The 27639-nt window shown below is 32.4% G+C and overlaps 2 protein-coding genes across 2 annotated transcripts; both read right to left on the reverse strand.

Moving 5' to 3' along the window:
- Positions 1-408: 408 nt before the first annotated feature.
- Positions 409-1113, reverse strand: LOC126553194 (zinc finger MYM-type protein 5-like). The gene has a single exon (XM_050208355.1). It carries the CDS (start codon positions 1111-1113, stop codon positions 409-411), a length of 705 nt encoding a protein of 234 aa, XP_050064312.1.
- Positions 1114-22110: 20997 nt separating this feature from the next.
- LOC114118967 (uncharacterized) lies at positions 22111-27249 on the reverse strand. Its single transcript, XM_050208356.1, has one exon. The coding sequence runs from the start codon at positions 27247-27249 to the stop codon at positions 22111-22113; it is 5139 nt and encodes a 1712-aa protein (XP_050064313.1).
- Positions 27250-27639: the final 390 nt, after the last annotated feature.

Raw genomic sequence — 27639 nt, forward strand, 5'->3', positions numbered from 1 at the left:
CTCTGTGAATGGCCCGGGTCGGGCTAGGACCGCTAGGTAGGATTTAGTTAAAGACCCGCAAGCCTCCCCGCCACGTCAAGGCGGATCCCGTGGGGAGGATTGATAGACGATCTAATAGAATCTATAAGCACTAAATTTAAATTATGAGCACAACAATGAATATATAGTGCTAATGGTGATACATCTTTTATTTTAGATTGCAGGCCAGAAAATCGTCCAGACATGGTATTGGCACCATCATAGGCTTGACCACGGCATAAAGAAATATCTAATTTATATTCTTCCATTAACTTTTTTATAATGACAAAGTAATCATTGGCAGTTGCATTAGGTAGTTCTTCAAAACACAGAAAATGTTCTTTGATATCTCCTTGTTGATATACAAACCTCAAGCTAAAAGAAAATTGATCAATTCATCCAATATCTATTGTTTATTGGAAGACCATTTGTTGAAAGGAATAAAGATAGATCAATTAATCGTTTCAGTACACTTCGATTAAATTCTATTTGAGACTTTTGAACTTTAATTAAAGTTTGTTGGATAGTTATGTCTTTAGAAATTCTGCTTTTTAAAATTAAATATTCATTTTCTGCTTCTCTGTGGTCCTTGGATTTTTCATGTTTAATAATTTTTTCATATCCTTTACGGAAATTAGTAACACCTTTATTAGGATTAGACCATTGATAACTATGCTGAGATACAGATCGAAACAAAAAGCAAGGAAAACAAAACATTTTGTTAGCTTTTGGGGAATATACTAACCAATTTCTTTTACAGCTCATTCCTGATTTAACATCTTTGTTGTACCATTTAGAAGAAAATTTTTTGCCAGGTTTATTTTCTTCAAAAACATAATCACTATTATTAAAACCAGGTTGACAAGGCCCTATTTCAATAAGAGTTCTGATTATTTGAGGTGTTAATACAATATCAATAAATAAATATGGATCTAATGGATAATCATGGCATCTATCAATCAAAGTACAGTATGAAACATCATCTTGGGCAAGTTCAATTTGTTTGTTGGTTTGAGAAGAACAACTGTCCATTTGTGGTATATTATCATTGAAAGGTATCAAATCCGCTTGTTTATTTTTTGAATCTTCAGGCATGTTGGATGTTTGTATTAATAATTCCTCTTTTACAAAAGGAGCTGAATGTAGAATGTCATGTTCTAATAAAATATAAATTTAGTATGTAAATACATTAAGAAATAAAAAAATTTATTTATGATTTAAATATCAATTTATTTATATTTTGATTTAAAACATTTTTACAACAATAAAATATAGATGAAATTAAAATTATCAAATATACATTATATAATCAAGACTTACTTTATTCTTTATTTCTATAATATAAAAATTAATCGCAAAAGTGTTGTAAGCGCATAACTCAACAACGCCTGGACCGATTTCGCTCATTCTTTTTTTGTTTGGGTCGTAATTGCCAGGAGAAGGTTCTTACGGACGAAAAATTTGAGAAAGTTATCGGGTTAGAGAAATATGACGAGGTGGTGATGAAATTACAGAAGCGCCATCTATCCAGCAAATAGTCAACTAAATTATTTTTGGTAGTCAATGGCAACCATTTAAATAAAATAAATCATTTATTTAAAATGTTTTTAAAAATGCATGCAAATAGACATACAAACTTAAATCGTTGTCATAGTAAAAAAAGAAATTAAAAATTTTTATACATAAAAATGGAGACAAAAATATATAAAAATTCATCAATTGAGAACAGCTGAACCGATTTCGCTAATTATTTTTTAGGAGTATTTTTTATTGTCTGGAGAAGGTTTTTACGAAAGAAAATTTTTAAGAAGTCAACCGAATAAGTAGAAAAAGTGCAAAATCTATTCATTGATGTCTGGGAAACATCAGCTCGATGTACAATCAATATAATCTATGGTTTCTATAGTTATTTTAGTTTGGAAATTTGAAATTTGTTGAGTGAATTTTTTTTTAGTTCACAATAATCTATCTATCTTCTATCTTCTATATATATATAAATAGAGACAAAAATTTATAACATTTCATCAATTGAGAACGGCTGGATCGATTTCGCTCATTCTTATTTTGTTTGGGTCGTAATTTCCAGGAGAAGGTTCTTATGTAAGAAAAAGTTAAGAAAATTGCACGGAAAATTAAAAAAAAATACAATGAAAAATAAAAAATACCGATGACTACTATTACTATTATTATTATTATTATTATTATTATTACTATTTTATTTTTGGTAATCATGGTAACAATTTTTTTATTATTATTATTTATTTTCCCCATTTTTGTAACATTTTTCACTGATGATTTGCTCCTATTGGTCGCAAGAGAAGGTGCTTATGTAGTTATGTAGTACAATTTTAGTAAAATCCACCAGAAAACTTCGGAATCTGGATGTAAAAAAACAACAACTGTCACTGCAGTCCAGCAAGAAAATAAACTATATTAAGGTCACTATTGATTATGATTGAATATAATAATTATAGACCTGTTGTTATATTTTGTTAAAACCATAACAACAAAAATAAGAATTAGCAAAATAAGTCAATGTCTACAGTAAATTTCAAATTCACAGCAATACACTAACATAACAAGTTATACCAAGTTTTATTGTTTTACCAACAGGCAACAATATAAAAATTACGAGATGGAACATTATTGTATTTTACCCACCGTAGTAAAACAAAAAAATGATATAACTTTGAAACTTAAGTGTTAGAAATTATAAGCTTACGTACACATCTCGCGGGGTCCGCAATCCACCATGTGTGGATTGCCTACATGATAATATACTGCTCGCATAATCATAAGAGAGTCTCACGGCAACGGCAAGCAGAATGACTATAATATTATGACTTGAGTAACTCACTGACTGATAAACGTAGAGCCTGGACAATGATAGATCGATGCTTAAAATTTACACGGTACATTCATAAAATCGTACCACAAATTTAGTGTGCAATAAGAAAGCATTTTACAAAATTCGCATATTAAAGTGGTGGTTTCACAAGATTTTTGAGAATCAAAACGGTCAATGAAAATATATAAGTTTTGAACACCGTTAAACCGAATATTAAATAACAAATTAATCAAAATTCGAATCATATTATATAGAATTGGCATTTTTAACGGGCAACGAAGTGCACGGAGCCAGCTAGTATATTATATTTTGAAAATTGCATTACGTAGTTAACAATTTTAATATCAAATTTTTAATTCTTTTTTAACTACAAAATAATTGTAAGATAAAATTTTGTGTAATTGTTAAATAATGAAAAAACAAAATTTGTTCATGGTTATGTAATACAATATATTATAATAATATATTTGCATTATATATGTCTATAGTTAATGCTTGCAAAAGTAGGTAGTATAATATCAGGGACCAATATCGGAAAGTTTTGAATAAAAAAAAACAACAAGTGTTCAAGCTGCAACAAAACAATTAAAATATAATTACGATGATCAACTATCTTTTTTAAAAAAAACCTTTCAAGAAAGGCCAACTATTACCAATATCGATAGTAATGATTCTGAAGAATATGACGACCTGGACAATCCTGGATGCTCCACAGATATGAATATTAGCATCGAAAGTCCAATTAATAGTAATACCTCTACACCTATGCAACTCAACAATCAACTTTATCTAATTTGTTAAGGATTAGGGAAAACAAAATGACAAGAAACGCTTCAGCGGTGATGATGAAATATTTAATAGATAAAAAGTCCAAAAGAGAAAATGATACACCAAACATCATGTAGATGCATTTTTAGCAGGAATCGCTTTTACAATGAAAGAGTTGGATCCGTATCGTGTCAATATAGCAAAAACAAGGATTTTTTCTATTATACAAGAACTAGAAATGGACCAAATAATGAACGATCAACGTCAGGTATACACACAGACATCTCAAATTCCAGTGACTCAAAACAATACAAATACGAACAGAAATATTGAACATATTCTATCACAGTCCATTGATGAACCGTACTATCAAAATATAGGTTAGTTTCACCTTCTACAAATTATATTACAAGTTAATTTTCATTCATTTCTAAATTTCTTCATATGATTTCATATTTTATAACATTTAATGCAAAATACAATTTTATAATCATAAGTATAATATTTATCATTTGTATTAATATTGTTATGTGCTCGAATAAGAAAAGAAATTAAAAAATAAATTGTTAAAATTTGATTGTCAAATGATTTATAAAATATGTTTTAGAATAAACTTAATATATCTAAGTTGTTAGTTAAAATTAACTAAAACATTTTTTTTTTATTTAGTATACGCCTTAATTATTTATGTTTGTTGAAAATAAAATATATTCTTACCTTAAACATACTGCTAATCGATGCCTAGGCGGAATACATAGCCTAAAATTTGTGTTTTGTTTTTGAATGTCATTTTCAATTTTTTTAAACAAGACATTGAAAGAATACATTGACATTCTGAAATACTCGTAGAACTTCATCTCGTCGTCTATTAACTCTTTGTACAAAGTGGCGAATTCACCATCAGTTTCACGTTTCTTCCAAGCTGGGTAGACCCAAAACTTTCTAGGCCTCTGTGAAAATGTTTTATCTTCATCTTCTTCATCAAGTAATATTGCTATCATTGTAAGTTCGTCGTCGGAAAAATTCATAGCAATACTAAATTACATTATTATAAATTAAGCGTTCTATAAGTTTTTTAAAATGTAGTTATAAAATTATACTTACTATTAATTTGCAGTACTTAGAAATATACTTTCAGACTTCAGTGAAGTACGAATACTTTCTTGTACTCATATATTATTATTAAAATTAAAATTAACTAATACGGAATAATTTTATGCAACAAACAGAACTATTGGTACGCGTAGTTTCGATGCTTAATTACAACTGTCAACTGATGAATGAAAGTCGAAGTACGCCCGATAGAGATGGACTCCCGGCTGTCCGGAATCCGGACGGATCCCTGAATAATGTGAATAGTGACACCCGGGCTACCCAGATGGGTAACAATTTTACACGTGCTGGCACTGACCCGTCCCGGAGCAGTGGGAATGGATCTTTAGTCATCCTATTGATACGATAAAGTTGGGACGCAATACATTAGGAAATTCATTAGTTTTAGAAACTAATACTGATCATATTAAATGGTGTTATTTTGAATATTAACACAAGATCCAATCAAATTTATCTTTAAAATTTGCTAATAAAATAACTGGTGTACATTTAAATTGGCAAAGCAATAAAATGAAAGTAAAATTTGCAGTCAAACTTTTAAACTCATCAACAGCTAAGGCGATGCAATACTTAAAAGATAACAATTATAAACAGTTTAAGGATAGTGATGAAATTTTGTTTTTTTGTCAAACAATAGATCAATTATTTGATTTTTTAAATTCCAGAAATTCATTTTCAAAAGGTTTAAAAGCCCTATTTTTAAATCAAATTTAACATTTTTTAAATTTTAGATTCCTTTTATTAACTATTTATACAGTGGTAACGTGTCACGTATAAGCAATAGAATGATGTAGTATCGGATAGGGTGTTGTAAAAAAAATGAAGACTCTTGAAATATTTCTAAGTGTTTTTTATTGAAAAATATTCTAAGTCCAAAATTTAAAAATAATTAAACTGTGAAAATTATTCTAAGTCCAGGAGGCATAAATATTGAACTAAGTGACGTGAAGGTGCTCGCTCTAACTCTGGTAAATCACGTCTGAAATGTGCCTAATCTGGGCCCCCTTATATATTATCCAGGGACTCCCGCGGTACCTTCAGGTCCCTGTTGGTCAGCGACACCTGCATCCGCTTCTTCCCACGCTTTGCGTTATCTGAGCGACGTTGTGCGTCAATTATACATCTATATTATTCTATTGGGTAGTAATTGTACATCTATAATATTCTACCGGGTGACAAGCATACGTGCGATGATCTGTCTTTGACCCTGAACGATGCCGCCACGTAATATAACTTGTTATAATGCAAATATTGTCGATGCGGGCAGCGTTCTCACGCCGCTCCACCGCCGTTGATGATTGTTAGTGTTTTAAGAAAATCTGTATTTGATCTTCTGCGTACTTTTAGAACCTTTTAGCATTTTATTTGTTTTACCCTTATCGTATCTATAAAAGTGTTTGTTGTACCCCCAATGCTTAGGTTATTGTTGGCTACGGTATGTAGTAATTTATATATTATATTTAATATAAGTATCAGAGCACGTTGCACAGTCTATTAAACATAAAAACAAACTGCTTTTCACTACAAATAAAAAAACATTTATTTTAGGGTTTGCAATTGGTGTAAAATCAATATTTGAAATAGATACAAAAATATTTACTGAAAATTTAAACTTTAAGTACATCTTAACCTATTATTTTTCTCAGGATCATATTGAATTGTTATTTGGACGTATACGTCAAAGTTATGGAGAAAATTATAATTCTAGTGTGATCCATTAAACTGCAATAAAACAAATATTATTAAAAAAATTATTACTATACAAACAACAATTACAACACTTTTGATAAAGACATAATATCCACAATTTTCCCTTTTAAATGGAATAAAAATAAACATAATATACTACCTTTAGCAGTAACTGATGATGATAACGAAGTTGATAAAATGGAAATTTTAAAAACATGTGATTTATTAAATAATATAAATTCTAGTTTTGGAGACTGCAAAACAAAATATTGTATATTAATAATATATTACTGGGTATGTAATTAAAAAAATTATTTTAATGTTAGATTGTAATAGTTTTATACAATCACTTATAAAACCTACATGTGACCATAACTATGACCATTTAGTAAACTATTTTAAATTTATAGATTTTAAAAACAGTGGTGGTTTAATATCTCTCTCAGAAAGTTAATTTAAAAATGTGTATCAAACTGAAATATTTCTTTTAATTTTAACTAATAATTTAAAAACACTAAATTTACCTAACCTTCACTTGAAAATAACTTCTCTTGTTAATAAAAAATTTGCACTGGACAAAAATATATTAAAATATTTGGAATGTAATAATGTTTTTACATTAAATAGACCTTATAAAATGGTTTTAATTGAATTACTTATAAAGAAATATTAAAGCGTAAGATTACATTCATATGGTAAAATGTATTCTACAGATATTTCAGGGTTGCAACTCGATCACTTTTCTCACTTTTTGTCACTTTTTTAGGGTTTGGTTACTTTTTGTCACTATACTTCGAAAACGGTCACTTTTCTCACTTATAGCCATTTATTATGTTTCATTCACAGAAACCGAAAATACTTTTAATCATGTATTTTTTAAAATTCTGTTAATTTAATTTTACCTTCCAATATTCGTATATAATATTGTATTAATATAATATCGTATTGTGCTATTAATATAGTCGTGTTATATTCGTGATTAAAATCATAGATAATAATACAGGGTGCGGCGTATTTGCGACTCACAAAATTCAAATAATCATTATCAATTAGTAATTTAACAAACTGGTTAGAATTATATAATATGATTAAAACACATAATATGATTATATTATATTATATTCATAGATAATTCATATATTATAATTCTATTATCTATGACGATATCTAATGGAAATTTGATTATGTCCTCTGCAATCTATTATCGTGATCTACAACCGTATATTACCACTACGTAACCATTAATACCATGGTGTTTAAAGGTAGATAAGATTGATAATATAATATAATTATTTATTATCATGACCATGTTGTAATCACTAATCTTCAATAATTATTAATAGAATTTAGAAATGTTTATAGTTTATAGTCTTAATTTGTTATTAAAGTTTTGTTTTTACGTTGTTAAAATTATTTATTTAATCTTTTTTATTCGACCATGGGAAATGTACTGTGCAAGATGTGTGGCTCCTCAAAAAGGATTCGTGTAATAATACGATTTCAACGTGGGGCAAAAATATTCTAAGACCCAAGTGTTTTGCATTGCTTATTCTAATATTATAAACTGTGAATCAAAAGGATTTCAAGCCTTATTCCAACATTCAAACTCGATTAAACATGAACAAAATGTCAAAGTGAAGCTCGGTGAACAACAGTTGCATTTATGTTCTGTTCCTCCTAACGTACTTCCAGGAAATAATGCACTAGTACAGAAAGGAGTTCAAACATTAGCAATTTCCACTAGTTATTCATCAAGGGATTTAGCCACAAGAGCTGAAATATTATGGACGATGAAAAGTGTCGTCAACAATATGTCAACAACATCTTGTGATGGTTTGGCAGACATTTTAAGGCAATGTTTTTGGGACATTTGTTGATACTAACTTTTCATTAAGCCGTACTAAGTTATCGTATTAATAACAGATTGTCTAGGTCCCCATTTTAGAAAAATGTTGTTGGATGAATGTCAGGCTTGTTATTACACAATTATTTATGATGAGACCACTAATTCTGAAGGCGTAAAAGAGTTACAGTGTGCAATAAGGTATTGGTCTAATGATACAAAAGGAGTGGTTGTTCGTCACCTTGAAACTTTTTTTATTGGTTCAGCGACTGGTTTGATTTTAACAGACTATATTATTAAAGCAATTAACAATGCAATCTTTCAATTGATAAGTTGTTAATGCTTGGAAGTGATGGCCCAAATGTTAATAAAATGGTTTTTAAATTAGTTAATGAAAATGTAAAAGTATTCGTGGTATTGGTTTGATAGATATCGGCACATGTAATATTCATATTGTCCATAACGCTTTTCAAAAGGACTAGAGTATATAGGAATCAGAGTATCAAATTTTGTTATTGATGTTTACTATTTTTTTCACGGATGGCCTAAACGATATGAAAATTATTCTAAGATACAAAAGGAAAATAGTATACCTTATCATAAGTTTTTGAAACATTGTGCATCCAGGTGGTTAACTCTAAGTGACTCTACAGCCCGTATCATTGAACAGTGGGATGGTCTATTAAAATACTTTTTAACATTTGTTCCCAACAGCCAAAAAAGTCTTTTAAAAACTAATAAGTATAAAAATATTGTTGATTGCTTAAACTGCACTACTTTTAGAGCAGAGCTCGAATTCATATTATGGTCTACATCTATATTCCAAAGATTTACTGGGATGTTTCAACGCCAAGAACCCCTGATACATATCATGCACGAAGAACTAAGTCAACTTGTTTGTATAATTGCAGATTATGTATGTAAAGAAAGATTGTTAAAGTTTGGTAAAAAATAATTCTGTTGATATATTGACATGAATAATCTCAAGAGTATAGATAAAATATATTTACCTGATAATTGAAATTACATCTGGACAAAATAGTTGAACTTGACAAAAGATTGTTTTTAACAAACATAAGAAAACATTTGTTGCTGCTGGGAAATCATATTTTACAGAAGTCATCTATTCAAGATTCTTCAAAATTGAAATATTTTAGGTGTCTGAAATTGACGAAATAAAAAAATCTAGAAGTGTGTTAGTGATATAAAAAAATTTCAAAAATAATGCCTTTCAAAGTAGATTTATATAAACTAATCGATGAGTGGAAGTTATTAAAACATGAAACTTTTACAAATACCACAGTAAGAATTGATCATTTTTGGTATAATATTTTTGAACTGAAAACTGGATTTGGAGAATCCAAGTATCCAACAGTCACACAACTTGTTAAATCTTGTTTAACGTTATCGCATGGGAGTGCCGAAGTTGAGCGTGGTTTTTCCCTTTCAGGAAACATAATCACTGATGATAAAGCTACAATGTCGTGCCGTATGTTAAATAGCAGACTTAATATTAAAGGTGGTTTATCTCGTTTCAATGAAAGACCTGAGTTGGTTCCATTAACAAAAGAACTTTTAGTGTCTGCTAGATTGGCCCATTCTAAGTATATAAGATATCTTGACGAATTAAAAAGTAAGAACATGGAAGAAGTACAGAAAAAAAATCTAGAACGGTCTGAACGGGAACATGAAAATCAAAGAAAAGAAACAGAATTAAAAATACTAGAAAGTAAAAAAAATATTGACAAACTAGAAGAAGAACTTACAAAATCTAGAAAAATTGAATTAAAACAAATAGAAGCAGCTGATAAATTTTTAGAAGAAGCAACTGAACGTCTTCAAATGGCAATAAAAAAAAATGACTTAGTTAATGCTCAGATTGCTGTGGGTATGTTGGAAACAGCAAAAAAACTTAGAGAGGATGAGAGGGATAGATGTTCCAAGACTGAATCAATCAAAAAAAATATTGAGAAAAGGAAGTCCAATCTCATCACACAGTTACTAAGAAACTTAAAAAGATTAAGTAAGTTTCAAACAATAATTTATTTAATTAAATTTGTTCAATCAGTTGTTAATATTTAATATTATTGTTTTAGATAATCTCAGTACAGATGTAACGCAAGACTGAAAAAGAAGGAAAAATGTTTTCCTTACAATAATTATACTTAAATTATAAGTCTGTTATTGTTAAACGAAAGTACAAAGTAAAATTGTTATATTGTTATTGTTCTTTTTTATTATTAATGATAAAAATAGTTGTAAAATGCAAGTGAGCAAAATACTTTAGTTAGTTACCTATTAAAATGTTATATTATTATTATACTTAAATTATAATTAAAATTAAATGTAAATGTAGTATCTATAAGTATTGCAGTTATTACACATTTACCTGGCAAATGCCTATATTCTATATTATATTTATGTTGTTTTATTAAGTTATATATCAAAAGAGTTGATGTTATTGTTTCTTTTTATTATTAATGTATAAAATAAAATGCAAGTGAGCAATATACTATAGTTAGTTATTTATTAAAAATACTTTTTAATAAGAAAAAGATGGTCACCTTTTATCACTCGAAAAAAAATATAGTAACTTTTAGTCACCTAAACAAAAAAATTGATCAATTTTCTCACTTTTTTATTTCATTTTTTGAGTTGCAGCCCTGATATTTTAAATCCAAGTAGCAACCGCCATAAATTGACAAAACAAATTTTATTTATGAATCAATAAAATTGTTTTACCTATAAGTCATGTAGTTTATAATACCTATTATTTTTTATTGTTATTATTAATATTTTGTATCATTATTTAAGCATTTTGATAAATACAAGGAATCAAGATTTATGTTAATATATATATTATTTTACTATAGTTGTATTGTAGGTACTGATTAAATAAATAAAGCACTTCATCATTTTTTTAAATGTCATTTAAATAATAAAAAATATTGACATCGTTCTTATCAATACTAAGAAACATAAACATTCCTCTCTTAGATAAGTATGGCGGCTATTTTATTGGCGACAATAATAACACCCAAGTCAGCTATCTAGTATTTTTATATATCTGTGGTATTGGGTCTTTCTACCAAATATTTAATGATTTCTAACTAAATGAAATGTTAACGTATATATTTAATAAAAAATCTTACATTTAGTTTATAACTGTATTGTAAATATATTTTATGAAATTAATTATTTTTTGCATTCCCTCTTTCTAAAATTAAATTTCAATAATCAATATGCTACTGTAATATATATATAATTGAAGTTTGTACCTAACATGTAATACTTTTCTAACAACACAAGCTCTACTTAAATGTAGTACATAATATAATGTTGTTTGTTTTAACATATACATAAAAAAAATTGGTGTTCCTACATATCATGTAAACACGTTTATAAGATAATACAAGTCTACAAAAAAAATATATTTTTAAAGCTGTCCTGTTTATAATCAGGGGATGGTAACTCTATTGGCGCAAATAGGATATTAAAAATAGTTCATCCATCAAACTCTAGTGTCGTTCGTGTTGTTATGGGCTATGAGATATCTGTAAGATATCTACAAGATATCAAGGCTAAGTTAGTATGACCATGCCTCGTGTCGAGGGCAATGCGGATGCTACTATGACCATGACACGTGTCAGGATACTAAGTGCACCATTAATTATAGTGCACTAATGATGCATTTGAGATGTTATTGCACATTCTCAAATTCGTGTCCGAATTTGCAACAACAACTACAAGCACACCTGGTTTTACCCGAAAGGCGACAACACGACGTAAACAAGAGACGCATCACAATATATAAGGGAGCCCGAAGACCAGCAACGGCAGATGTACCAAAGCTATCAACAACTGAGCACTTTCACGACACTCAGCCACTTATTTTGTTTGTTACATGTATTTTATTTATATGCAATAAAGACATATTTCGTTATTAAGTTTAATTTTCATTCAAATTAACCATTTGGATTCAAATCTGATACTGGCACGCAACAATTTGGCGCAGTCGGTAGGATTCACTTTTCAAGGAGGCAAACCGTCAAAGGCTACCATCAACAAGGAAGATTGCGCAGTCTACCTCGTTGATAACTCCAGAAGAGAAGACCATTAAATTCAATTTTGCAGAAAGTATCAGACAGGATGACAACATCAACGAACATCGCATTATTGTGAGTGAATAGTTAATTAAATTATTACACGGATATGTTACAAAAATATAAAACCTTAGAAGTATCATTTAAGTAACTGAATATATTTAAGTAGGTCGTAAAAAAACTATTTAGAATTTTTTTTTTTATTAAAGGGCAATTGATTTATTTGAATTATTATTGAGAAATATTGAGTTATTATATTATTATTGAGGGCATATTGTGAATTATTGAGATTATTATTGAGAATTATTATTGAGGGCATATTGTGAATTTTTGAGATTGTTATTGAGAATTATTAAGGGCATATATTATTGAGTTATATTATTATAATTGATTATAAAACGTATCAATGAGTGTGAAAGCAATTTATGGAGAACACAGGTACATCTCCTTTGGAAGTAGCTAATCCATCGAATAAGACGTCTTTAGAAACTCCAGATTTGAGTTTAGAAGTATTAAATAAAACCCAACAGTTGATTGATTTGGAAGCCCTAATAAAAGTCCTAGCCCTAGTAAAAGCCCTAGCCCTACTGAAAGCCCGAAAGAACGCCCTAGTCTATTTAGAAGCCAAGTGTGAACGCAAAAAGCGCGAAAATAAAACACAGCTTGGAGAGAAGTTTAAGTTTAGACAATAAAAAGGTTACACGTAGCAAGGTTACGGACGATTTTGAACATACTGAGTTAACGTTCGGGAGAAAACCGCGTGTAAAGAAAATGGTTACCATAAAATTAGAGGAAGCATTTAAGCTTATACCTATGTGTACGGGAGAAGGCGATATCTATCCGTTCATAAATGCATGTGATATGGCAGTAAATTTGGTTGAAGAAAAATGCGCACCGACTTTAGTTAAATATATAACAACTAGGTTATCCGGTAGAGCATTAGAAATGATAAAATATAAAAATGTTACTAAATGAGTATACATTAAGAGTTATTTATCGGATGCTTTTGAAGATACGACAACCGCTTCAAGTTTGCAGATACAATTAAATTCCATTAAAATGGGTTATGATGAAAACGTCAATGATTATTGCCATAGAGTAGAAAATTGTATTATAAATTATGTACTGAGTGTACACTTAATAAAGAGGAATCAGAAGCAAAAGTAATTCACGAAACTTTAAAAGAACAAACACTGAATATTTTTATAAAAGGATTAATAAGTCCTATAAGAACAATTGTAAAGGCACGGAATCCTAAAACATTAGAGTTAGCTAAGCAATTGGCAAAGGCGGAAGAAGTAGAATATAATTCAGAAAGAGGAAATAACGGATACAGGAACGATTTCAATAAAGGCAATTATAATGCTTCACGACAAAATAATAATAATTTCCAACGTGTGAATAATACAAAAAATAATAATACGAATAGTCGTAATAGGAATTTCCAACCAAATAACTTTAGTAAACCGAGTTATCAAGGACGGACAAATAATTACACGCAGCAAAATAATTTTAATAGACCACCTATTAAATGCTATAACTGTAATGGTAATCACTATGCAGCTCAATGTAGAAATAAACCTGCAAGTAACAATAATCGTCCATCTAATCGGAATAGCTTTACTCAACCACCAACAAATTATAACGCACGTGCAACCACGTGTGCATATTGTAAACGAAGTGGCCATGATATAAGTGCATGCTATAAAAAACGTAATAATGAAAGTAGAAACAACAATTCGGGAAACGCGAACGTGTCGGGCGAGGACCGTGGTACTCGTTCGATAAACCAATAATCGCGGAGGAAATGCACAATGTTACCACATCGTCGCTGCTTTAGAAAACAATCACATAACACGTATATCACCTGCGAGCAAAACAAACGAGTTAAATTTATTAATAGATACAGGTAGTCAGGTGAATATACTTAAAAAAATTGTTTACAAGGACAATTAAATATAGATGAAACGCAAAAAAATAATTTAAGAGGCATTCATAAGGAGTTAATACAAACAATAGGCAAAATAAAAAATACCTGTTATAAATAACAAAAATATAGGTACATAGAATTTTATGTAGTGGGAATGCTATTCCCTATACCTAAGGACGGTATATTAGGACATGCATTTTTACTAAAAACAAAGTAATGGTGGACGTAGCCAAAAATAGGTTAATTATTCAAGATGATGAAGCAACTTTGCACAAAGAACATTGCGGTTCTGTTGTTTTTAAATTGCAACCACGTACGGAAACCGTCGTAGAAATAGCAATAGCTGATCCAGTCGTGGAAAGTAAAAGTATATACTTAAACAAACAACAAATTACGAAGGACGTATATTGCAGTAGTACGGTGTCTACTGTGAATAAGAGGAAAGCAATAGTTAGTATGTTAAATATATCTGAGGAGATAAAAGATATAGATGTAACCAATATAAATAAGATAAATTATGATAGTGAATATGAGATATATACGGTAGAAACAAAAAATAATTATAATGAACGTATAACGCGTTTGAGACAAATAATAAGAACCGATCATATGGATGAGAATGAGAAACAATCTATTTATGAGATATGCGAGAAGTATAATAACATATTTCATATGGAAGGGGACATCTTAACCTTCACCAACGCGGGAACTCATATAATAAGATTAAAAAATGATCAACCGCCTATATACCGAAGACCTTATAGACTTCCTCATGCACAACAAAATAGATATTACGCAAATTAAGAAACTTGAGGATAACGATATTATTGAAAGTTCAAGGAGTCCTTATAACTCTCTCTTTTACTAGTGCGAAAGAAAATTGACAATTCAGGTTGTAACGTCACAGAATTTTAGGATTTCCTTTCCCATGCGTTATAACACATCCTATGTCAACAGTTTGTAACAATGTTTCCCCGCTCTCCTACCCAGTGTTCAGTTTTCGCTGTCTGTCTGACTCCACCACCGTCGTTGGCTTTGCCGCGCCGTTGGTATGCGTCAGCAGGGCATACATGGACACCCAAATTATTGTATTTTCCACCTCAAGACGACACTGCAAGACACCAAATTCACCGACTACGTACATCACGATCTCCGTCTCTGCGCATTTTGTCAAAAACCGTCCACTTGGTCACTACTCACTACTCTTGGACACCGCTTTCAACAATTAATTTATCGTTTCACCATGTGGTTGATCAACGTTTTTTCTTTCTAAATATCTTTTTCTCTATCATTTTTGTTTAACGTTTTGTCCGTTACAACATGATGGGCTAACTACATCTGCAGGCCCGTGGCGGGCGAAGCCACTACATTCACAACGGTTCTCCATCACGTCGAGATCGTCATCAACACCTCAAGCCTTCAGTCGTCGTAACGTATCAATTTTCCCCAAAAAATCCCCCTTTTTTAATGTGTATCCACTTTACCATGCCGTTTTCTTATATCTCATTTCTCTTTTTTCTAAATATCTATACCCCGGTAACCGTTCTCACGGAGCCATGGATCTTTCTTAATATATAATGTATTATAAAAAATAATGTCTATCCACTTAACCATGCCGTTTTCTTATATCTCATTTCTCTTTTTTCTAAATATCTATACCCCGGTAACCGTTCTCACTGAGCCGTGGGTCTGTTTTAATATATATTTTATATTAAATATTATTCCCATTTCTTTGTAATTAATATAACAAGCTCGGTAACCGAATTTCGGAGCCGCAGCCCATATTAGTATTATTCTATCTTCATTTATCCCCCCAATCCACTGTCTTTTCAAATACATATTTATTTATTTCATTTTTTTTTCTTTCTTTCTAACCTATTATTTTGTCATAAGTATTTCATCAATTTGTCATTTAATAAAAACTGTACACTTAAATATTTTATACATTTGCCATGTGACAACTATATTATGTATTCTTGTAATGCTTTTATATTATATCTGTATTGCCATTTTTTGCCATTTAACTATTGCTCCATTTTTATTGTTAATATTATTTATTCTCATGTTGAGTATCTCATGTACAATATATATTTATATCTATTACCCTAACTTTTTCTTATTATTTCATAAGGTTTCCCTAAACTAATATTATTATTTATTTTTTTTGTTTATTTCAACGTTAAGTTGTTTAAAGCCCATAGACTCTACTGATGTGTCCACAAGACACCACGCGGTACGGTCTATGGGTCATCACATAAGTGTTCCCCTTATGTGATGGGTGGTCAGTAAGCCCCTAAAAAGGCTGAAAGCTCACAAGTAACAAAAGTTTAGAATAGTGGTAGATTTTAGAGCATTAAATGAAGTCACCATAAATTAATTTCATCCTTTGCCTAATATTACAAAAATATTGGATCAGTTGGGACAATGTCAATTATTTTCTGTTCTCGATCTTTCTAGTGGGTTTTATCAAATCAAATGAGAAAAAAGAATCACGAGAATTAACAGCCTTTTCAACCAATCAAGGTCATTGCATTTTAAACGTATGATTCAAGGCATGAAAACTAGTCCTAGAACTTTTCAAAGAGTTAAAGAGTTATGAACTCAGCTAGCTGGTTTAATAGGATAAATGTTTAGTTTATTTAGACGACATAATTGTTTACGGGAAAAATTTGTATGATCATAATGAGAAGTTAGTAGAAGTATTTGAGCGATTACAAATTAACGATTTGAAGTTACAACCAGATAAATGTGAATTTTTAAAACGTGAATGTGTATATTTGGGACACGTAATATCAGAAAATGGAATTAAACCTGATGAAAAGAAAGTGAAATCTGTATTAGAATTTCCAAAACCAACTAATGTAAAAGATATAAAATCATTTTTAGGTTTAAGTGGGTATTATAGGAAATTTATAAATTCGTATAGTGCAATTGCGAAACCTTTAACTAATATTTTAAAGAAAGACATTAAATTTTTATGGAGTGATGAATGTCAAAAATCATTCGATAAATTGAAATCAGCTTTATGTTCTGAACCAATACTTAAATATCCAGACTTCACTAAGACTTTCATATTAACTACGGACGCGAGTAATAAAGCACTAGGGGCAGTATTATCTCAGGGAGAAATAGGTCAAGACTTACCAATCTCTTATGCGTCACGGACGTTGAATAAAAGTGAAAATAATTATTCCACAACCGAGTTAGAATGTCTAGCTATAATTTTTGGGGTAAAACAGTTTAGACCATATTTATATGGAAGGACATTTATAATACTTAGTGATCATCGCCCTTTGACGTGGCTTTTCAACTTAAAAAATCCATTATCGAAGTTAGCACGTTGGCGAATAAAACTTGAAGAATATGATTATAAGATACGATATAAACCTGGGGTGCAAAATTCTAACGTAGATGCGTTAAGTCGTATGTATTTGATACAAGAAATTAAAAACGAGTAGTACGAGGAATTTCTTGGGAAAATTTAAACACAGTTAATTACCAATATCAATGTAAAAGAAGCTATAGATACGCTATTGGAGTCACCGGTAGGGTATCATATAGTGACAGAAATAGCGAAACAATTTAATTTAACATCAGGAATAAATTACGAAATAAAACGTAAGTTTGGAATTACTTCATTTTTACCAGTTAGTAAAGTGATAGGCGACACGCCGTATGTAGTACAGAATGACCGGTATATAATATTTCTAGTAACGAAAAATAAAGATCGTCAGAGGTCAATGTACGAGAATATGTATATAGCGTTAGTGAACTTGAAACAGTTTTGTGAGGAAAATAATTTAGATAAAATAGCAATGAATAAACTAGTTATGAATGATGATTTACAGTGGGAAAATATAAGGTCAATGTTAAGATACATATTTCGTAATACTAAGATCGAAATTATGGTATGTGCGAACGTAGAGTATACGGAAGAAGAGAAAGTAACTATATTAAAACAGTTTCACGATTCTAAACTAGGAGTTCATTTAGGTGTTAACAAAACTATTAAACGCATACAGAAGCAATTTAGATGGAAAGGTATGAAAGATGATGTTAAAAAGTACGTAAAAAATTGTACATCGTGTCAAGTAAATAAAATTTCAAATCGGCATGTAAAGCAACCAATGGCTATTACATCAACAAGTACAAAACCATCTGAAAAAATATTTTTAGATATTGTAGGTCCATTACCAACAACCTTGTCTAGTAATAATTATATTTTAACAATGCAAGATGACTTATCTAAATACACGCTAGGATTACCAATACCTAATCATCAGGCAAACACGGTCGCGGAAGCTTTTGTTATACATTTCGTGTGTGTACATGGAATACCGGGAACGATATTGACAAATCAGGGAACGGATTTCCTTAGCAAAACATTTACGGAAGTTTGCAAATTGTTAAAAATAAATAAAGTTAATACTAGTCCTTTTAGACCACAGACAAATGGAGGTCTCGAAAGATCACATAGAACTTTGGCCGAGTACTTAAGACATTATGTGGATAAGAATTTAAATAATTGGGATCATTTGTTACCATATGCATTTTTTGTATATAATTCAACGGTACATACATCAACTAATTTTCAACCATACGCGTTAGTGTACGGGCGTACGTTAGAAATACCGATTAAATTAAAATCCGAGCCAGAGCCACAATATAATTATGATCATTATTTATATGATTTGAAACAGAGTATGCAAGTGTCGCATAAATTAGCGAGAGAGAAGTGAATAGAACACAAAGTAAAAAGTAAGGACCGATATGACAAAAATGAGAATCCTGTAAATATACACGTGAAAGATTTAGTACTTTTAAAAGATAACGCACATAAAAACAAACTTAATTCACTATGGTTAGGACCATATGAAGTAATTGAAGTAATAGGAGATGAAAATATAGTTATACAACGTGGCCGACGAGGCATTACCGTACATAAAAATAATGTAAAACGGTATTATAATGATAAAGCAAATGATTAATTAAAATATATAGGATAAATGAGTAGATTAAGGGAGTTTGTAAAAAAAAAATAATAATTAATGATATGTAATAAACTAACAAACCATATAACTAATGTTATTAAGTAGTACTATAATGAAGATATAATTTTACTTTTAGATTGGTGATGATGGTTGGATTTAACAGTGCTAATGAAATAAATTCATCGGAATATTATACATATGTACCCTATGAAGAATCCAAGGTTTTTTATTATGAAAATTTAGGCCCCACTAATGTGATAGGAGCAGAGTAGTAACTGGTTACGTATTTTTCACTTAAGGAATATAATACAAAGTATGACTTATTAGGGTTGAAAATGAAAAATATAACAAATATATGCACTGACAAACGTCATATAGATTTGTGTGGGAAATATCAAATAGTAATAACTGATTTATATGATGAAATAACTAATCAAAAAGAACGATTGTATATGTCATTAGGAGGTAGTGTTAATCAAACCGATGTATATCAAGAAAATAAACGAAACAAAAGGGGATTAATAAACTTTGTGGGTAACGCAATGTATACATTATTTGGTGTATGTGATGATAAACGTGCAAAGAAAACTAGAGAAGCAATCAAACAAACAGAAGAAACAGGAGCTAATATTTTACATATAGTAAAATCACAAACAACGGTAGTAAAAACAGCAGTTAAAAAGATTGCTAGTTCACTAAATCAAACAGAGGCACTATATAAAGAAATATCAACTAAAGAACAAAAATTACATGAGAGAATGATGCAATTACAGAATATAACTGATGACGTATTAGATTTACTATTGGCTGACGAAGTCCATAATCTATACACTATAATAACTAATCAGTATGCGTATGAAACCTCAATGTTGGAACAGATAATAACAGCTGCAAGAGAGGGGTTAATACATCCAAGTCTTATGACACCACAAGAACTTGCATCAACATTGAAAACAGCAGAACGAACAATTAAAAAACAATATGCTATACCTATGGGAACAGAAGCGTCAGAATTAAGTGAATTTTTAAAAATAACAAAAATAAGCGTATACTATGAAAATGAACAATTGGTATTTATTACAAGAATACCATTGGTTGTCGACGTAGAACTTTCATTATATAATTTAATACCTATACCAATAAAATTTGTTGAAGATGGAGTTGACTCATGGTATATTTCCACAAATACATATACTTACGTTGCAATAACTAAGGATAGAAAACAAATTACTACCTACACGGAAAAAGAGATAAAAGATTGCATTGAAACAGCAATATACAGAATATGCAAGGCTACACAGCCAATGTTAGATAACAATGATAATACACCATGTGAAATGCAAATATTTAAAACACCGGATGCATTACAAACGGGATGTAGTATCAACAAATTTCCATTACTTAGTGTAGCCGCACTCAGCTTTAATAATAATAATATTAAGGTGCCTTTACGGCAGGAAGGCAGGCCACCCAAGGTGCTGCACTACCAACCAAATAAATAAAATAAAATATAAATAATAAATAATATAATTAAGCTTATAGCAATACATAGAAACAGCAATTCGATAAAATAATATAATAATACTAATAATAATGGTTCAGATAATAATACACAGTGCCATTCTATAATAATAAGTAGCCCGTCGGCTATACAAAAGAAAAACTTAAATTTATAACACAAATGGTCGACCAATACTCACAATATGGCTATGTCAGGTAATGCGCGCACCGGTAACGTAATAATAATTTAATACAATAAAAAATGACAGCCGCGTGCGCGATTAGCTAGCCACAGCCACCAACGACGAATTCAAACACACGAAAGGCACAGACGTGCACACAGCAGTACTGGACGAATATGAAAACCACGACTCACAATGATTGTTGGTAACAATAATGACCACCCTAAAACTGGGGAAATAAAATGAGAAAAAATTGACAATAAATTGTTCGAACGATACTTACCAACAACCAATTCACGAAAAATCACAGACAACGTGGATTTCTACTGCAGACAATGAACAAACGAATTTGAGTCCACACGGAGCTCCTCACCGTAACAACACACGAAAACAACAGGCGCGCAAGCCGGTCCGTCACACAGTTTTTAACGAACCGGACTCACGACAAATGAAGTACGAAACGAAAGCTCAGTGTCACCTACACAAATGAAAACACGCGAACTTATGGAACTATCGGTGACACTGAGTTGAATGACTTGAAGAAAATACACGAAACATAACCGAATTTATTTCGGCCGCACATGCACGATACGAAATGACGAAGACATATTTTAAACGAAAAACGAGATAACGGCCGCACGCACGCACCGGACGGTTATCACACAACAGCAAGCTGCTGTCAACCGCACCGCGGTGTCGCACGATACGAACCGATATCTCAACACGAAAATGGACGAACGAAAACCCCGCCAAACGAATATAATTCAAATTGCCATGTTGGCGACAACATTCTCCCCGCCTTGAAAGACCCGTCTTTCAACATAATAATACTAACGAATATAATATGACAAATGTACTAATAATAACAAGAATAACATTAATAACAACTGTGCTTACAATATTGGAATGACAATAAGTAGAATTAAAATAGGTAAATAATATCACAATCGGTATAATAATAATAATAAAAAAAAAAAAAAAAAATTAATAATTTAAGTGGTTTAGGACCAACAACGTTGGTAAAACAAACGGTAACATAAGGTAACATATTTGAATAATTTAGGAACTAACAATATAAATAATATAAAAAAAAAAAAAAAAAAAAATTAACAAAATTGGTGGTAACTATTGAATGGGCTCTGGTAGGATTTCAGTTTCATCTTCTTCTGTTGGAAGTAAAGACAGTTTAACTACAGGACGTTGAAAAGTAGTGCCCGATGAATTGCGCAAGGTGACCACTCGAACTGTTCCATCGGGGCCAGGGTGTACTTCTTGTACTCGGACCAAAGCCCATTTGGTGGGCGGGAGATTCTCTTGATGAAGAAGACACAAGTCACCCACTCGCACGTTTCGAGTCACCTTTATCCATCTGCCTCGGCGCTGCAGTTGTGGAAGGTACTCTCGTGACCATCTTTTCCAAAATTGTTGCATGTATGATTGTACCATTTTGAAACGCTTGAGTCTAGACATTGGTATGGTAGACACATCTGACTCAGGTGGTAGCGTGATAACTCCACCTATTAAAAAATGGGCGGGCGTTAGAGCCTGAAGGTCTGAGGGATCGTTAGATAGAGGTGTCATAGGTCTTGAATTCAATACTCCTTCTATTCCACACAACAATGTTGTAGCTTCTTCATAGGTGAAAGTTGCATTTATTGAAATCTTTGTCAAATGTTGTTTAGCAGACTTGACAGCAGCTTCCCACAGGCCTCCAAAATGAGGCGCTGCTGGAGGAATGAAGTGCCATTGTATAGATTTTTCTGTGAGGAATACTGATGTTGCATGTGTTTTAGCGATTTCTTGAATTTGAGCAAGAAGTTTTCGATTAGCACCAACAAAATTGGTACCATTATCACTAAATAAATGTTTGCATTGACCTCTGCGCGACATGAATCTAGTAAGTGTAGCCAAGAATGCATCTGAGGTGAGAGACGATACCAGCTCTAAATGAACAGCCCGCGTTACCAAACATACAAATACAGAGATGTACGCCTTTACACTTTTAACACGTCGAATGCCACTACGGATCATCATTGGACCACAGAAGTCCACACCACACCGCGAAAAAGGCCTTTCAATAGTGGTTCGCTGTCGAGGCAATGGAGCCATAAATGGTGTTATAGATCCTGGCTTGGCCCGGAAACATTGAATGCATTGATGGACAGTACGAGTGGCAATATTACGTCCACGGATAGGCCAATAATTGATTTGAATATATGACAGCAAAGCTTGTGGGCCAACATGTAATAGCCTCAGATGTTCATACTTGAATAGTAACTGTGTGAAAGTTGAAGATGGTGGCAGTACAATCGGAAACTTTGTATCATATTTTATTGGGGCGTTAGCTAAGCGACCTCCAACCCGCAATATGCCATTAGGATCAATAAATGGATTTAACTTTACTAAACAGCTAGACCGATGAACAGGCAAATTGGATTTTAAATTCTTCAGCTCTGAACAATAAGCTGCTGCTTGAATATTTCGAATCCAGAATTCTCTAGAGACATTGAGCTCATGAACAGACAGTGATCCAGTTATACGTTCGCATTGTCGTTTTGACAATTTGCAATTTTTTACAAACCGCATTATCAATGCAGTGATGCGTATAAGTTGCATGTACTTTGAATATCGGCCCAATATCCAAGAGTCATCTTTGCTGGCTGTAGCTAATATTAGTTTTACTGGACGAACTTCAGGCAGCTCTTCAGGCGCTTGGTAAGAGCTGGGCCATGAAGCTGGCTCTTGCTGTAACCATTGCGGTCCATGCCACCACAACATTGACTGGGATATAGCTGCTGCATCCATGCCCCGAGAAACAATATCAGCTGGGTTCTCCCTGGTGGGTACATGGTGCCATTGATTAGGATCGGAAATATCTTGAATGCGAGCGATTCGGTTTGACACATACGGTTGGAAGTTGCATTTACTTTTAATCCAGGCTATCACTATAGCAGAGTCTGACCATAGAAATACACTGTGATGTGCTACTTCAATATTTAATAATTTGAGCTCTTCGCAAATGTCCCTTGCTAGTTCTGCGGCCAACAAAGCTCCATTTAACTCTAGCCTCGGGATTGTGGTAGACTTCATAGGCGCTACTCTTGATTTTGACATATACAACCTGGCTTCACTGCTACCACTGCTAGTTTGTGAGCATATGTATGCACAAGCTCCATACGCTTCCTGAGATGCGTCGCTAAAAACATGAAGTTTAATGTTTGATGTATCTTCTGCAATTACTCTTCTAGGAACTGCTATTAGATTTAACTGCCGCAAACTAGAATAGAACTTGGTCCAGCGGTTTTGCAAATCCTCAGAGAGAACTTCATCCCAACTTATTTTTAGAGCCCATAATTGTTGGATAAAAATTTTTCCTTTAATCAACACTGGAGACACTAAACCAACAGGATCAAACACACTATTTATATCGGAAAGTAACGATCGTTTAGTCATTCTTGGCGGCGGATACCAGTCCTCAACATTAAACAAGAAGTTATCAGTAGCTGGCTGCCACAGCAGGCCTAATGTTGCTACAGTGTCGGTATCAATCATACTAATGACAAAGTTTGTATCACTTTGATCTCTGGGTATGTGATCTACAAATTGACTGGAACTCGAACACCATTTTCGTAGAGGTAAACCATATTGAGCTAAAGTGTGCTGTAGTTGATGATATATGCCGGTAACTACCTCAATTGAATCACCACCGCTAATCAAATCGTCTACATAGAAATCTTGAGAAATAATTCGCTTGATTGACAGATCAGTTGTTTCATGAGCAATTTGAGCAAGGCATCTAGTTGACAAGAATGAAGCGGATCTAGTACCATAAGTGACAGTCTTCAATTTATATTCGGTTATTTGATCATTAGGATTAGCACGATAACAAATGCGCTGAAGCTCGCAATCTTCAGATGAGAGACGTATCTGTCTGTACATTTTCTCAATGTCGGCAGTAACAGCAATTCGATGCACACGAAATCGCAACAATATATTAATTAAATCTGGCTGAGTTTTCGGTCCCTTAAGCAATATATCATTCAATGATAGGCCGGATTTGGATACTGCAGAACCATCAAATACAACTCTGAGCTTCGTAGTCAGACTCTCCGCCTTGAGTACAGCATGATGGGGCAGGTAGTAGACGGGACCAGAATACGCTGGATCTACTACCTCCATGTGGTCCATACTGAGATACTCGGCCATGAATGTTTTATACTTTTGCGCAAGATCAGGCTCCTTGGAAAAACGTTGTTCCAAGTTAAAAAATCGTCTTTGAGCCATTTGACGAGAATCTCCCAAGACATGTGGGTCTTGTGCAAATGGTAATTTCACTATGAAGCGACCATTGATGTCACGTGAAACTGTTGACGCGAAATGTCTCTCAGCTTGTTCCTCAGCTGCTGGTTGTGAACTGGTTACTGTGAATAAAGACAATGATGAAGTTCCAGTTAAGGATAGTGATTGATACTCTGTTTGACGAGATGTAATTGGCAATTTTCCAACGACTATCCATCCAAAATCTGTGCTATGTAATGATGATGCAACAGTAAGTGGCCATTTTTCACCGCCTAGGATATCAAAGAACATTTCTGTTCCAACCAGAATATCGATAGGACCAGGAACATTGAACTGCGGATCAGCCAGTTGGTCTCTTATGTGCTCAGGAATGTTTAGATCATCAGTGTCGATGGTCTGAGCAGGTAAGGAGTTGACTATGGTTGGTAACGAATGAAGTAGAATGCTGCGTTTATGACTTCCGAAGCGAGACGACAAATAGGTCAAAGGTAGACATTGGGATTTAGAAGCCATTTCACCAACACCCACAATGTTGCATGTTGAACGGGAGGAAGAAAATCCCAACCTTTTAACACATGCTAATGTGACCAGATTCAGTTGAGAGCCAGAGTCCAGGACTGCTCTGCATAGCCGTGGACGACCATTTATGTCATGGACGTAGACACTGGCAGTGGCTAACATCACATGCATTGACGATGTAGGCTTGGTCAACTCAGCACACAGCACTGCATTTGCTTCACTGTTGGTTGATTGATTAAGTTGATTGGCCAAGCTGACAACGACACCTTGCTCCTCATGTAATTTTGAGTTGTGTCGCTTGTTGCATTTTGGACATGCAGAAAATTTACAGTCTTTGACTTGGTGTCCATAATTAAGGCAGTTGAAGCACAGCCTGGCTTTAGACACAAAATTCCTACGATCTGCTATTGACATATCCTTAAAGTGTTCACACGAATAGATATTGTGTTGACCAGAACATGCAGGACACTTTTTATGTTTGCCTTCAGATGACTGAGAAAATAGAGCCTTATTATTGTACTGAGTATGCTTGGGACGGACAACCTTTTCTTCCGTAGCCTTATTTGAGATTAAGCCAGCTTCATAAGCAGCAACGCGCTTTGATAAAAATGATTCAATTTGAGCATAAGTGGGCAATTCCTTTTCATCCTGCCGCAGTTGCCACTCGCCCGCAGTAATGGAATCCAATTGACTGCAAATAAGGGTCACTAGCCATGCATCCCAATTCATAACTGGCTGGCCAAGGGCCTTGAGGGCACGAACATGTGATGAAATGTGATGATGAAGATTCCTTAACTCTACAGCAGAGGGCACTTGAACCTTCGGAGTTTGCAATAAAGAACGTATGTGACTCTGTATAGTGAGGGATTTGTTTTCGTATTGTCTCACTAATTCATTATAAGCTGCGGTGTAATTTTCAGCAGTAATAGTGAAGTTTTTAATGATGTCTGCAGCTGGACCAGAAACGCTGGTTTTTAAATAATGCAGTCGTTGCACGTCGCTCAATGAACTGTTATTATGAAATAAGGCATTAAATGTGTCTATAAAGGAGGCCCAGTCTTCTAAACTACCATTGAACTCGGGTGGTTTAATTGTTGGCAACCTTATTGAATCACACACCGATGAACGAGAGAGATTGGTTGAAGCTGCAGCTTCAGGAACGCCATGCTTAGCTATAATGTCCTCCATATTCGCTTTGACCGTACAATAAATATCTTGGTATTTTAAGTACTCATCATCATCATCTTCTCCTTCATCAAGTTCAATGATGTCCTCTTGAACCTTCGCAAATGAATCCATTAAATCATTTAATTTGGATAGGCGTGTTGACACTTGACGCGTTGATTGGATAGTTGAGTTGTATGCTTTAACAAAATCGTTGATTTGATTTATTGAAGCCTTGTAATTATTGCGTTTCTTGGTAAGTTTACGCAAGTTGGTTGACATTGTGAGTGATGCTAAATACAAAGTTTTGACTGAATTCAATAATTATACAATATAATAAATTAAAAGATTAAATATCAATAACAACCAGTACAATACAATATAATATGAACAATATGATGTAATAAGAACAATATGATGTAATATAAATTATATGAAACACTGAAGCACTATTACCTGAACCGGATATAAGACGTAGACTGGCTTATGAACGAATGCCGTTTTAAAAATTAACAATATTATAAGAGCAATATACAACACCTCTTACAACTCAATAAATATAAATAACATACAACTCACAAGAAAACCCAGTATAAAAATAGAATAAATAACAGATGATAAGATTGTAAACTTGAGATCAGAAATGAGTATAATGAAGAGTATGATAACTGA

The sequence above is a fragment of the Aphis gossypii genome, unplaced genomic scaffold (assembly GCF_020184175.1).
Source record: "Aphis gossypii isolate Hap1 unplaced genomic scaffold, ASM2018417v2 Contig00093, whole genome shotgun sequence".
Classification (NCBI taxonomy): domain Eukaryota; kingdom Metazoa; phylum Arthropoda; class Insecta; order Hemiptera; family Aphididae; genus Aphis; species Aphis gossypii.